This window comes from Rhinoderma darwinii, chromosome 3 (genome assembly GCF_050947455.1).
Source record: "Rhinoderma darwinii isolate aRhiDar2 chromosome 3, aRhiDar2.hap1, whole genome shotgun sequence".
In the NCBI taxonomy this organism is placed as follows: Eukaryota; Metazoa; Chordata; class Amphibia; order Anura; family Rhinodermatidae; genus Rhinoderma; species Rhinoderma darwinii.
This window is the reverse complement of record NC_134689.1, coordinates 318,857,567-318,872,405: the sequence shown is the minus strand read 5'-3', so window position 1 is coordinate 318,872,405 and position 14,839 is coordinate 318,857,567. Positions and strand designations below refer to the sequence as shown.

Below are 14,839 nucleotides of genomic sequence, written 5' to 3'. Positions count from 1 at the left end.
GGGGTTTACAATCTAATCTCCCTTTCTCATACACTCTAGCACATTAGCATGATTTTGGGTGTGGGAGGAAGCCATCCTCCTAGGAGACCATCACTATGAGAACATACAAACTCATGCCGAGACTCATAGATGTTGCCCCTTGTTAGCTGCCCATACTGGGTAAAACGCTTTAAAGTGCTTATGTGATTTCATAAAATAGCCTAGAAGAACTGTGTTGTCTGAGGATGAAATAGCTGGACTGTCACCAGGACTATTAGCACATGAAAGAGTGAACCATTGTGGGTAGTTGTACCCATTTAACGTTGCCAACCAGGGGGCCAAAATAAAGTGTGCTAATGATTATTTTTTGGTGTCATGTTTGCCTGGGATCTTCCATTGCAGGACACAGTCTTCTGCTTGACCTATGGCAATAATGTATAAACCTAACGAAGGTCAAATTGAGGCAGTGATTTTTTTTTTAGTTACCTAAAACAACGTTTTAGTTCGTTCCTACCTATTTTCAACTATTAAATTGTCACAGGTTCTCATACTGTAGAAAAGAGTCATCTGATTCTCCTTACATCCATAAAATCTGTAACTGTAATGTTCAACATCGGAAATATTTTCCTGATACGGAAGGTTTACATGGTGTCGCATAAATTAAGTCACTCGACATCTAATTTACAGATGTCACTTAATTTTTTTTCCAGTACCTTGGCAGCAAAAGAGTTAAGTTAACAAAACTACTCTTGTTGTGTTGATCAAGCCAATTAAAAATCCAAACTTAATTATGGCTACAAATTAGATTCCTTTATAAATCCTTATGGTACTTTGTGGGAAAGCTTTTTCTTTTGAAATCTTACAGGAAAAAAACATTCCATGCTCAATTAAATGCCTTGTTACCAATAAATATATATATACACATATAAAATCAGTACGGACTGTAGAGCCTTCGTGTGCCACTTAACACACGCATCTCTGCCGTGCACATGAGTCCTTAGATACATTTTTGACTGTCTTGTGTAATGTGCTGTAAATAATTGGTTCATTAGAAAGTCCACAAAATAACTTTTTTTTATTTTTTTATTAACGGTTTGTTTGTGAACTAGGCAGTCTGTGTGACAGGAGCAGTCAGTGCTACATGTTACCGGTGTTGGACACCATCTATGTGCGGAAGAATTGGCGGCGGCATGGTTTTGGGTTTGCAATGCTGCAGGAATTTTGTACGACCTTTGCACAGGAAATTGCCCTGGGTATCAGCTCCCCTATTTCTCCAGAAATGTATCACGGTAAGAAACGCCTAACATAGGAACGTGGTATTAAATTGGTATCACCCTGGGAGACTCCTCATGCAACAGTATCATATATTTAATCTGTAGCATATGATGCCTTATTATCAACTGTTCTTTGCCTATATACCTTTTTCATGGTATACCCATTACCATGATATAACATCGGTAAATGGATTAAAAGATAATAGCAGAATCACTTTTTTTATATTTTTTTTTCATTTCTTTAATAATAATAATAATAATAATAATAATAATAATAATAGTTGATATGAACAATAAAGTACAGTATTTTTTTGGACTATAAGGCCTCATGCACACAAACATATTTTTTTTCCTCCCGTAAATATGGGTCCTTGGTCACACGTATTCGACCTGTATTGCACCAGTATTCACGGACCCGTGCCCGTAAATATGGGTCCGGTGTCACCAGTATTCCACCCGTATTTACGGGCACGTTTTCGCTGCAAAATCGGCAGCCCTTCTCGCTAATCGTGCACTAATCGGCAGCACTTCTCTCTATCAGTGCAGGATAGAGAGAAGGGACAGCCCTTTCCGCAGTAAAAGTAAAAGAAATTCATACTTACCCGGCCGTTGTCTTGGCGACGCGTCCCTCTCTTCACATCCAGTCCAACCTCCCTGGATGATGCGGCAGCCCATTTGACCGCTGCAGCCTGTGATTGGCTGCAGCGGTCACATGGGCTGAAACATCATCCCAGGAGGCCGGACTGGAGGAAGAAGCAGAGAGTACTGGGTAAGTATGAACGTTTTTTTTTTTTACAGGTTGATCTATATTGTGATCGGCAGTCACTGTCCAGGGTGCTGAAAGAGTTACTGCCGACCGTTTAACTCTTTCAGCACCCTGGACAGTGACTATCCCCTGACATCGCCTAGCAACGCTCCCGTAATTACGGGTGCACACACGTAGCCATCCGTAATTATGGGAGCCCCATAGACTTCTATGGGCCTGCCCGTGCTGTTATTACGGCCTGAAATAGGACATGTTCTATATTTTTCAACGGCACGGGCACCTTCCCGTAAGCATACGGGAAGGTACATGTGGCCAATAGAAGTCTATGGGCCCGTAATTACGGGCGTTTTTACGTTCGTGTGCATGAGGCCTAAAACGCAGTTTTACTCTTAGAATCTGAGCTGTAATCTCCTGCGTCTTATCTCCTGAAGGCAAACAGATGCCAGGAGCAGGAGACTGAGCTCCGAGCTACAAAGGTCCTTGCAGTGCAGTGTAATGGAAGCCGCGTGTCCTGCGCTGTGTGTAAAAGATCTCTGTGTTATCTGCTCACTGAACAGTCACATCTTACACACAGAATTCTGTCAAATCTGACTGTTCAGTGAGCAAATAACACAGACGTTAGTACACACAGCACAGTAAATCTGTGCAGTTATTGATCTGCAAGGACCTTCTAGCCACGCCCCCTGCTATGTATAGAGCCGCAAAAAGAGCAGATTCAACCCCATTAACCCCTGCCACTCCACACCTCTGATGTCTCGTGAGTTCAGGGGAGGGTGTGAGCACTATAGCTGCCAATATCTTGTATTTCTGTGTCTGACATTGTTATGGGGCACTGTGGCTGGCATTGTATTGGGGCACTGTGATACCCATTACCCAGGAAATGTACAGTTAAAGGCAAAACCTTTTTTTTCTCCTCTTTTATGCTACAATTTTTGGGTGCGTCTTTTTTTGTACTTCAAAATGGCTCCTACAAACATTCAAATAAGCTTAAAAATTAAGAAGGTCTCATATAGAATATGAATGGATCTAAAGCCGCAACATGTTCAAAAATGTCTAAAGATGTGAAATGAAATCTGTATTGTTATGCTGTAAGGACATAAATTAGCATATCTCCTCATGGATTGAGCATAATATCTTCTGTTTCTAGTCTGTGGCAGATTTCTAGCAGACAATCGAAAGGAACAAGATCGTGTTTGGGAAGTAGATCCTCCTGGTGACTGGAGCCAGCGCTCTAATATTTGGTTACAAATTCAGCTTGGTGAGACCCCAGTGGTAAGTTTTGTGATGCAAATTTAATCTGAAGATAGCAAGACATAAAAAAAAAAGACTAATAATAAGAAATTCAGTTTTGAAAAGTTTTTGCAGCCAGAAAGACTTTCATGTGAGCTTCCCGGCCAGTAAGAAGCAAGTAAAGGGCTCATATCCCATTAGCATACAGTGCTGGTAATCTTTAAGCACCCAAATTGGTGCACCTACTATCCTCCCTTTAGCAACTATTCTTACAGATGCCTTAAAAAAAAAAAGTTCTCTTTAGAGACAGATGTGTTTAAAGCACTTTTTTTTCCTGGTGGTGACAATTTCCGTGGTGTACCAGGCCTTGCACATTTGTTTGGAGTCCCATTTTCTCTATATCTTTTCATTTTTTCGTTTGAACTCCAGTTTCACTTAAGGCTCTTTTACACCGGCTGATAATCGGCCGGTGCAGCGAGCGCCGATCAACGAGACCTCGTCGATCGCGCATGTTTGCTCTTGTCACACGGAGCTATGGATGGGGACAAGTGGTTGTTACGCGATCCCTCGTCCCAATAGATTATTATGTCGGCAGCGCGTCTCCGTTTACACAGGGAGATGTGTTACCGACAACGATAATATTTAACTTTTTTAAAACTATACGACCAGCAGATGATCGAGCATTTGCTCGTTCATCTGCTGATCACTGCACCTATTTACACAGGTTTATATACACAAGAAAGAAGAGGAGCATAACGGCCATAAATAAAAATAAATAGCTTTATTAAACACATGATTACATACATAGAAAGCGTTAAAAAGGTACAATACAGGACAGGAGGACGCTGTATGATTCCAGTGTAAACACGACTAGAGAGACTCCCTATAATGTATAGGCGATGGTACAGGGTGATCAAGGAGATGGGTATAAGATATGAGTGATAAATGTATTAGTGGTGAGTGTATTAAGCACTAGAGACCATGCCATAGTATTCATACAAACAGATACATATAGATGTGTAGGCATAAAGTAAGATGCTAGTAGCAAGCAGGCAATGAGTCTAAGACCTGACATACAAGTGTGAGTCAGATGCTAGCAGCAAACATATTAACGGTCTAAGACCTAAAAAGACCACTCGTCCCTTCCACTCCAGGAAAGAAAACGTACCCATGTAAAAAGTTTGGGGGAGTCGGACTAGCGTGCAGAGAAACCCTCTTCTCTGCACGCTAGTCCGACTCCCCCAAACTTTTTACATGTGCTTGGCTAGTTGCGTGTGGTAATGTTAGTGGCTCTTGTGTTATTGACAACTGTAGGAACATCTTTGTTTAGCTGTAATTGAATTGGAAGATGAAAGAATCAAAGTTGAAGTAGGGTGCACAAAAGTAAAGAGTGCAGACATTGTTTGGGTTCTTTGTCTAACCTTCTGATAGATGTCCACTGTTTTTTTTTTCTGACACTGAAAAAAAAAACCAATAACTTAATGCCAATTTTGACTAGAAACAACATGGTGGTCTTTTTTTGCATGATACTGTGCTTAGCATAATTGGAAAGTTATATATTTAGGACTATAATTTGAAGTATAATCTTTCCTTTATGCTATGTAAATCCAGATTAAAAAAAAAAAGATGATAAATTTGGCTTGCATTGCAATTTCCACGTTTTGTGACTATTGATCCGCATGGTGAGGTATGTTATATACATGATTCTCAGACTGCTCCCAGGAAAGGCAAGGTAAACCCATTCTTATGATGGTGGGGCCCCCACAGCAGTCGGACCCCCACTGATCAGATATTTATCACCTATCCTGTGGTTAGGTGATAAATGATTATGGGAAAACCCCTTTAAGCTAGCTATAGATCTAAACATTTTTCCCCTGATATGATGTCCTTTTTTTTATTTTCCAGATTGGAATGCTTGTTGTGAATGAGACATACGTAAATAGATGTCACTAAACTGTGGGGCTACACACTATAATTCAGATAGATCAACAAGTCCCTCACCACTCACAAACACAGGGGGTATATGGTTTATAGAAGATGCAGAAAGGTACATTATTTTCCAAAAAGGTTTTATTGGCACAGGTCCGCTGCAAAAACTTTTGTTGCCCATAATCACACAATGTCACATTCCTATGTTTTAAAGATAGTGCAGACGCTTTCCTGCAGTTTGGATAAATTAGTTTATTTCATATACTCACAAGCATTTAAAATAAATCAAAAATTATTTTTAAATAAAATCAGTGCAAACACACGTGGTACGCTGAATATAACATTACCAATCATAATGTAACCATATAAAAAATTTTGCATTTATATGTGTATATACAGACATCTTTAGAACTAGAATAATAACATTTAGAACTAATAATGTGTCTCCATTCAACAGATCTTACACCACCAATTACCGTTCTGGCGTATTTTCTCTCATAACGCCGTCGCTGGCCGTGTTTCTTACTCCTTCAAATCACATGTTTCATTTCGGCCTATTACAGACTTTCTAAACCTGTGCAAACAATACCTTATTGAAAAGGGTGGACCCTCCTGCACCTGCTAGTAACTATTCCCCCCCTGGGCGGTGAATGACTAGGACATAATTGATTGCTATATCTAATGTGTAACCACAGAGTTCTTTATTACATTTGATTTGAAGTGGGGGGGGGGAGTGTGGACTATTCCTGTTTTTCACTAGTTCGGCTTTACTGGAGACAGTTGAAGGCTACAGGAATGTATATTAATTTGATACAATGATTTTCTGATCATGGGAAATATTGTATTTTTGCATTGATCCACATGTAAATCACCACTAACAACCGAGGCATGAACGATAACTGTTCTGACTGGTGGAGCAGATTTTTGTTGGTATATGTTTAGTGCTATTAACGCTTTTTGTTAACCGTTGTAAAATCGTACGGATCATTGCAGGTAATCTTTATATCTATGGCTAGCATAAAGAAGCTTCTAACATTCACAAAAATACTTGCAAATGCGTCTGAGGCGTCTTAAATCTGGTCGTATATGTGAAATAAATATAGGTGGAATAATATTTCTGGATTCCTTGTGAGTGTTCTCATTGAGGAAAAACATAGTCACACTCTCCCCAGCCTAAAAGGGCTGATAACAGGGAACAATTGATTGTATTCAAAGGTGTACAGCACAATTAAATAATATAGACTTTAAATTGAATGTCCCTTTCAGAGATTTTGCTACTCCTGTCTTGTTTGTTGATAGTCACCTACTTAAAGGGGTTGTCCACTACCAGACAACTGATGACCTATCCACCGGATAGGTCATCCGTATATGATCTGTGCGGGTCTGAACCGGATGTCATTGAACAGTATGCAATGTACAGAGCCGGAAGCAGTTGGCTCTGTACATTGCATAGCGGCCGTGCTGCTGAGCTGTAGCTCCTCTCCCATTCACTTGATTAGGATCAGAGCTGCAGTACGGCCGCTATTCAGTGACTGGAGCAATGAGCTTCCGGCATGGACGTCCGGTGCCCGGAGGCCACCTGAGCAGCTAATCGGTGTGGGGTCCAGGTGTCAGACCCCCACAGATCATATACAACCCCTTTAAGATTACAGTGAATAATGTGGATGGATCTATGCAGTTATCATTGATATCTAAGCAACTGCATTATCTACATTTTATAACATTATACCTAAATTGCCTAAACGGCTAAAAGCTGCTTATAGATCTCTTCCGCTCACGAACACTTGTCAGCAGGTGCAGACTATGCAGTTCCTATAGAATGAAGGAGCTCAACATCCACTGAGACTGCGGTGCAGTGAATCTGGTAAAACGCTGACTCTACTACACATGGCAGCTGCAAGTAAATCCAATATTATACTTCTTTTCGCAGGACAAATCTTTGTCTAAAATAAGATCACAACACACAGAAAAGAAGATGACCGTGTCAGAGGGTCAGGGTGATACTGACAGAGGAAACACTGTCTTAGCAGAGGATGAGCTGAATACTGGAGACTCAACTCAGCAGCTCAGCAAGAAGAGGAAAAAAAAAGCAGGAAAAGCCTAGAAGACAAAGCAAAGTAAAATATGGTGATGTGAGAGCGGCCCACGTTATACACTATCCTGATTTTCTGTTGGACAGAGGGTGACATATGAATTACAACCAACTATTCTGAATGCAAGGTGCAATAGGGGAACTAATAAGATGTACTGAAACAAAGTAAAAAATAAAATGGTATGTGCCGTGATTGACGTTGCACGACACGTTAATAGATATTATGCTGTGCAGGGGCTTGGGCTGCTTTGATTACGCATAATCCACTATTTAGGATACAATATGTAGCCCTGTTAAGGCTTTTAAGACCGCTGCTTAAAATACTACAAATCTGAGACTGAGAAGTTTTTAATAGAAGACAAAAATTGTATTTATATTAGTGCTGCCCTCTATTGTTAGCATTGTGTTACTGCAGGGAGTTACCTCAGGGATTGTTTTTTCCTATCTGTTCTGTAGCCCTATGTGGCCAGAACTGTATTATTTGAATAGGAAAGTGTATATAGCGTACTGACTGAAGTAGGACCTGGTATCACTTGTCTCAAGTTACTGGTTGAAAGCTACAGTATGAAATAAATTCACCTCTAAGCTCAGAAGTGATCTATAAATATTAAGATATTGAATCATCTTCTATTAAGTTAGTAAAACATAATTGGGAGATATGAAAATTTGAAATTGAAACATACTTAGAGAATATCCCAAAAGTGGATGAGGACCATAGATGGATGCTCGATGAACCCATAAACCAGGGTTTATGGGCAGGGCTTCATAGGAGTACAAAGATGGCAGACATGGGGGCCTTCATCAGGCTGCCATGCCAACCAGCGGCACCCCGCAATCGTGTTGTGGGGGGCCCGTTACAGTGGGCCACCCCCTGTTTTTAACCATTTAAATGCCACGGTCGCTATTGACCACGGCATTTAAGGGGTTCAATGAGTGAGATTGCACTCGAGCTCCCGCTCGTTACACTGAAGTGTTGGCTGTAAGATACAGCCGACATGCTCGTTCTATGGAGCAGGCTTAGCCTGTGAGCCCGCTCCATACTCCCCGACCTGACATGTGCCGTATATATACGGCGAATGTCGGGAAGGGGTTAAATAGGAATTTCCCAAAATCCACATTTATCACCTATCCACAGGATAGGTGATAATTGTCTGATTGCTGGAGGCCTCACTGCTGGGACCCCACTGATGGCAGGAACGGGGGTCCTGAACCCCGTTCCTCCGAGGTGGTCAAGCATGCGCACTGCCGCTCCGTTCAAAGCCTATGAGCAGGAACGAAAAACAGCCATAAATAAGAAATGACTGAATAGAATTGTTAACTTGACTCAAGAGGACGACTCCATTATTCATATTTACAAATGTAATTTTTTTTATATTATTGATGGAAATGCTATTTAATTTATTCTTTGCACTGACTTGATACTAGTGATAGACCTAATAGGTAGCTAGTAAATGATGAATTTACCAGGAGGATAACCGGTCCCTATGGTATGGCCAGTACACAAACTAGCTGGGGAGCTGAACTGAAGAAAACATTTAGATTTCAACATAAGGCCACTTTTAGGCTATGTTCACACTGAGTTTTTTGATGCGGAAACTGCGCCGCAAAACTCCTCAAAAACGGCCCGAAAATGCCTTTCATTGATTTCAATGGGAGGCAGGGGCGGTTTTCTTCCGCGAGCGGTAAAACCGCCTCACGGGAGAAAGAAGGGACATGCCCTATCTTCGGGCGTTTACGCCTCTGACCTCCCATTGACTTCAATGGGAGGCAGAGAAAGCGTATTTCGCGTCGTTTTATGCCCGAGGCGCTCAATGGCCGCCGGCAAAAAACACAGTGAAAAACGGTGCGAAAATCAGCGTGCAGGGAGAGGAAAATCTGCCTCAAACGTCCAAACGGAATTTTGAGGCAGAAATTCCGCCTGCAAAAAAGTGTGTGTGAACATAGCCTAACACTGCAATATTTTGCTTCAGTATTTGGAAGCCAAAATCAGGAGTGGGTGCAAAATACGGAAGCGGTATATATTACGCCATTATACTTTCTCTGTTTATGTTCCACTCCGGGTATTGGCTCCAAAATACTGATGCAAAATACTGACTGAAATACTGCCGTGTGAAAGAGGAGACATATACAGACTGAGAACCTGATGAGGACTTTGTAACTGTGAGTTGTGTGATTTGTACACCTTCACCGTGAAGTAACGCGGGACACGTCTATACTCTACTGATATGTTGCACTATAATTTGCATTGATTTCTTTGTATATAATATTTTACATGATTGCTTTCTTAATGGACAGATTTAGATAGTGTGGAATTTTCTCTTGCAATAATAGGAAAAATTAACCTTTTCTGCGCTCAAGTAATACAGTTTTTTGGTAGTCTGTTTTAAACAGGGCCATTCTCCTCCTTTTACATGTAGGATCTTGGAGGAAAGCAGCCTTTGAAATCCAGAAGGGGCCACAGATATGAGATATTTAGCTGCAGATCCACTAATAATGTCTTGATGAATCTCCCCCAGTGTCCTATCGTATACATTATATATAAATCTACAGACAGATGGGACGGCCAGATAAATATTGCCAGCTGTAACAAGTTAAAAAAAAAAAATCTGCTTGGCCGAAAATATCCAACATGGCTATCAACATTTCTGTAGAATATATGTCATTATTTGGTCATTTCTGCAAAATAACATGACAGGTTAATGCTAGACAATTAGATAAAATCGACTTCTGCTGATTTTTATCTTATTTGTTTAGTGAGCTTTCTACACAGTTTGCATAAAATCGGAGCAGGTGCATTGTGGGTGCTCTGGATAAATGACAAAGCTTTAACTGTACTTTATTTCTATGCTTTTGGTTTACAGTTATGCTGGCATAACTTTTTATAACCATTCTTTTCTAGACAAATGAAGTTTCAGGGCTTCTGTAGGAAATTATATTTGCCCAGAACTTATTTACCAGCTGAACATTTTCCATGTGGGTGCACACTGACCTCTAGTGGTGAAGTGATAAATACACTTTATGGGGATGACTGAGCTTGAGATTCTAGTGAAGGCCAGACACAAGCAAATTTTCAATCTTGACTGCCATAAAATTTGCCTATTACGTAGTTGTTGGCACACTCCTTAAAATACTTTGATATTGATAAATGGTCAGAAGATTTTGCTCTGAATACAGATGTTGTTAGAACTTTTGTTATTTTGAAGTGCTATCTTGAATATCCTTTAGGGTATGTTCACACTGAGTTTTTTGTTGCTGTTTTTGAGGCGGAAACCACGTCGGAAACCGCGCCAAAAAAAGTCTGAAACCACCTTCCATTGATTTCAATGGGAGTCTGAGGTGGTTTTTTTCCCGCGAGCAGAAAAAAAGCTAGTCGGAAAAAGAAGAGTCATTCCCTTTCTTCAGGCGTTTCCATCTCTGACCGCCCTCTGGCCCCCCGATTGCCCCCTCCCTCTGGGCCATGTATCTAAGCCTACCATGTGATTGGCTTGGATACAGGGCCCAGCAGATAGGATCACGCATGGGCCATGTATCTAAGCCTACCATGTGATTGGCTTAGATACAGGGCCCAGCAGACAGGATCACACAATCTGTGATCCTGTCTCATGGGCCCCCTAAGCCTGCTACATCGTAGGCTTAGGGGTTGTGCAGTCCCTAATAGCTGATGTGTCGGGGTCCGTCTCCCGGAACCCGCCAATCAGCTGTTTTGAAGGGGCCGCAGCACTCGTACGAGAGCTGCTTCCCCTTCATTTCACTACTCGCTCACATTGTGAATCACCGTCACCGATTCACAGTGTGACCGGAATGAAGTGACCGGAATGAAGGGAGCAGCTCTCATACGAGTGCTGCGGCCCCTTCAAAACAGCTGATTGGCGGGTCCCGGGAGTCGGACCCCGCCAGTCAGGGCTAATCTTACCTTCCTCTTCAGCCGCGGCGGTAGTTCTGTCGTCTCGATGCTGTGCGCGGCGCATAGCGCTGTGACGTCATGCGCTGCGCACAGTGCTTGACGTCAGGACCTCCGCTGCGATCCGGAACTAGGAAGGTAAGTACTGTCTACTACTATAGTAACAGGGGCCCGCGGCCCGAGTTACTATAGTAACTTTTTATTGATGTGGTGCGGGGGGCTGTGGGCCCCCCTGGCTTCGGGGCCCGGTCGCAATTGCGACCGCTGCGACCCCTATAGCTACGCCAGTGGCTAGCACTATTATTGCCGGATAATCGGGAGCTTGGGGAAGGAATTGCGTTACATCGCAACCACAATTATGCCACAATTTACAGCAATTTACTGCCATCATGTCGCCCAAGCCTTATAGGTACCTTAGCACTCACATGTATAAAAAAAAAAAGTTTGTGAGAAGGGCACACTCATAATGGTTTGCTATCCCTGGCCTAGACTGATACATTGTAGCAAACGAACAGAACACAGAACAATAGAGAGATTTGTGATGCTGATATATTTAGCAGAGAATTGCCTAGACCGGACACAAGATACATTTGTAGTCACCACAGAAAGTGAAGACATTTTTAATTGACCCAGCTAGTAAGTGGGATAATTTATCACAAATTACAAATTTTGTGCTTATAAAGAAAACGTATTTAACTAATTAAGAACCAACCTAATTGTTTGACTGGCAGTCATAACATTACTATTTTTATCATGACATAGCTGTATGAGGCCTTTCATTTGGTAGGTGAGTGATTAAATTATATTAATTTATATTTTGAGGGAAATGCAGAAAAAAATATATTTCCCATTTTATTATATATTTTTTTAATGTAATTTACAAATCACCTTAAGTAATTTGATAGATTTATATTACAGGTGTATAAATTGAGTGTTTTGTGTCTAACATGTAATAAACCTTATTAAATCCATAAAAAAATTGTGACTGCCTGTTTTTTGTTTTTTTACGGTTTTCAATTATTTTTAAGGTATAATGTAAAATCTCATCTACTTGCTGCTACTGTAATAATCTGTGGATTTTCTGCGCGCAAACTTGTAAGGTGTCCTACAGTGCCTTGAAAAGGTATTTGCCCCTTTCTTAATTTCTTCTATTTTTACATTTTTGCCACACTTGTTTCAGATCTTCAAACAAAATTTATTAGAACACAGAGGCAAGTTGAGAAAACGCAAAATACAGTGGGGCAGATTTATTAGCCAAATTAAACCAGATTTCTGGGGTACATGCAATGGCGGATTATCATAAGGGCGGTTTGAATGGGGGGAAACTGGGCAATTGTCCAGGGCCCTCATCCTCTTAGGGCCCCTGCTGCTATGGGGCCCGAAGCATTTATGGGCCACGTGACACGGGCCCCCTCATGCCTGGTGGCATCGCTAGCACCAGAGGGGGCCTTGGTGATAGCGAACCGCCACATTCACTTGTATCTGTGTCATTGATGTCACTGCATCACGCTGGTCTGCGCCCAGAGGCTGTGCATTGCTCCATCCATCGCGGGAACGGGGCAAGGTAAGTACAATATTTTTGTTTGGGAGGGCAGCTATGTGGCAAAATACACGGGGGGCTTGCTGTGTAGCACTATATACAAGGGGGAGCTGTGTGGCACTATATACAAAGGGGGGCTGTGGCACGATATACAAGGGGAGGGCTGTGTGGCACAATATACACGGGGAGGGCTGTGTGGCACAATATACAAGGGGAGGGCTGTGTGGCAAGATATACAAGGGTAGGGCTGTGTGGCATATACTAGGGGAGGGCAGTGTGGCACTATATACTATTATATATGGTGCACATGGTGTCGGCTTCGGCGCATGCGCACTTCGTACGAGCCGGTGGCCATTCAGTCATCACACCTGTCCATTTGGAGAAGGAAGTGAGGTAAGTGCGCCCTAGGGTGCATGCTATTGCACTCATGATTACCATGTGTTCATTGCTCTATATAATGGCACTATACGTTCATATGCAAACGCACCCCTGAGGAAGCCACTTTGTGGCGATACGCGTGGGGCTTTCAATCCTCTTCTCCCCTTACGGTTCAAGAACAGGACATGCTGATATGATGCTTATTTGATGCAACATTTAAATTTTTTCTCCAAATACTTCATGCATTGAACGTCTGTTCTAGGGGTTTAGGTGAGTGAGTGGGGGTTTCAATTTGTTTGCCACATATCAAGGATAGTCCCCCCCCCCCTCCTAGTGATTTGTGTACGGCATTTTTTATGCTAATTTTAAATGTTTTTAACCTTTGTGTAGTGTATTAAACTTAAATAAATAAATAGATTTCGGATATTCATATGGTTATCTCATGATAGATACGTTCTTGCCTCATACATACCCATTTTTGTGTTTTTGAGTTACAGTGGCACTATATACTAGGGGAGGGCAGTGTGGCACTATACTAGGGGAGGGCAGTGTGGCACTATACTATGGAAGAGTAGTGTGGCACTATATACTATGGAAGGGCAGTGTGGCACTATATACTAGGAGATGGCTGTGTGGCACTATATACTACGAGAGTGGTTTGTGGCACTATATACTAGGGGAAGGCTATGTAGCACTATATACAAGGGGGGCTGTGTTGTATGGCACTATATACAAGGGGGGCTGTGTGGCACTATAACATTCCCTAATCTGACTCCTTTCCTTGGCCCCATTAGTCATCAGAATAAAATTCCATCACACACACCTTGCACCCTAATGCACTTCATGTCCGTCATACACGGATACTGGCTGGTGACTGGCTCATGCAGCTTTATGTGTACCACCCCATGTGTATAAAAGATGACCATTTTACTGAACAAACACTTTTACACTTTGTGACTCTCTTATTTCCTCATAGATTGTAAGCTCTTGCGAGCAGGGTCCTCAATCCTCCTGTTTGAATTGTAAATTAGCTTTGTCACTGTATAGTCTGATATGGTCTGTTTATGTTCCCTCTAAATTGTAAAGTGCTGCGTAATATGTTGGTGCTATATAAATAAAGATTATTATTATATACAAGGGGGAGCTGTGGCACTATATACATGGGGGGCTGTGTGGCACTATGTACAAGGTGGGCTGTCTGGCACAAATTACAAGAGGGGGAGGGCTGTGTGGCGCTATCTACAGGGGGGGTCTGTGTGTGGCGCTATCTACAGGGGTCTGTGTGTGGCACTATCTACAGGGGTCTGTGTGGGGCGCTATCTACAGGGGTTTGTGGGGCGCTATCTACAGGGGGATCTGTGTGGGACGCGATCTACAGGGGGCTCTGTGGGGTGCTATCTAGTGGGGGGGGGTCTGTGGGAGGGTGGGTGGATCTGGCACTATATAGGTGGATGTGTAATGCCATCTACAGGAGCTATGTGGGGTGCTATCTACAGGGGGCACTGTGTATGTGATGCTTTACTTTACAGTGTTTGACGCAATTATATTCAGTGTTTGGTACTATTCTATTCAGGGGGCCCAGTGTATGGTTACTATTATATTTAGGGCATAGTGTGTGGCACGATCATAATTTTATCTTCGTTTATAGGTGTGAAAATGTTGGAAAAGTGAGGAGCCGAGGACATCGCAGTGTCAAATTCTGCAGAAATGGTTCATGGCCGGGAGAAGTCGTCATGAAGTCTGGCCTGGA

At 42.2% G+C, this 14,839-nt stretch overlaps 1 protein-coding gene across 1 annotated transcript in view; it reads left to right on the top strand.

Moving 5' to 3' along the window:
• Positions 1-10,955, top strand: part of LOC142749783 (protein FAM169B-like) — a 101,088-nt gene extending 90,133 nt beyond the window's left edge. The window contains exons 6-8 of the mRNA XM_075858232.1: positions 1,089-1,268; positions 3,167-3,291; positions 7,109-10,955. Of these exons, the coding sequence (XP_075714347.1) occupies positions 1,089-1,268; positions 3,167-3,291; positions 7,109-7,282 (479 nt within the window). The 3' untranslated portion in view covers positions 7,283-10,955. The remainder of the gene's footprint in view (positions 1-1,088; positions 1,269-3,166; positions 3,292-7,108) is intronic.
• The last annotated feature ends 3,884 nt before the right edge of the window (positions 10,956-14,839 follow it).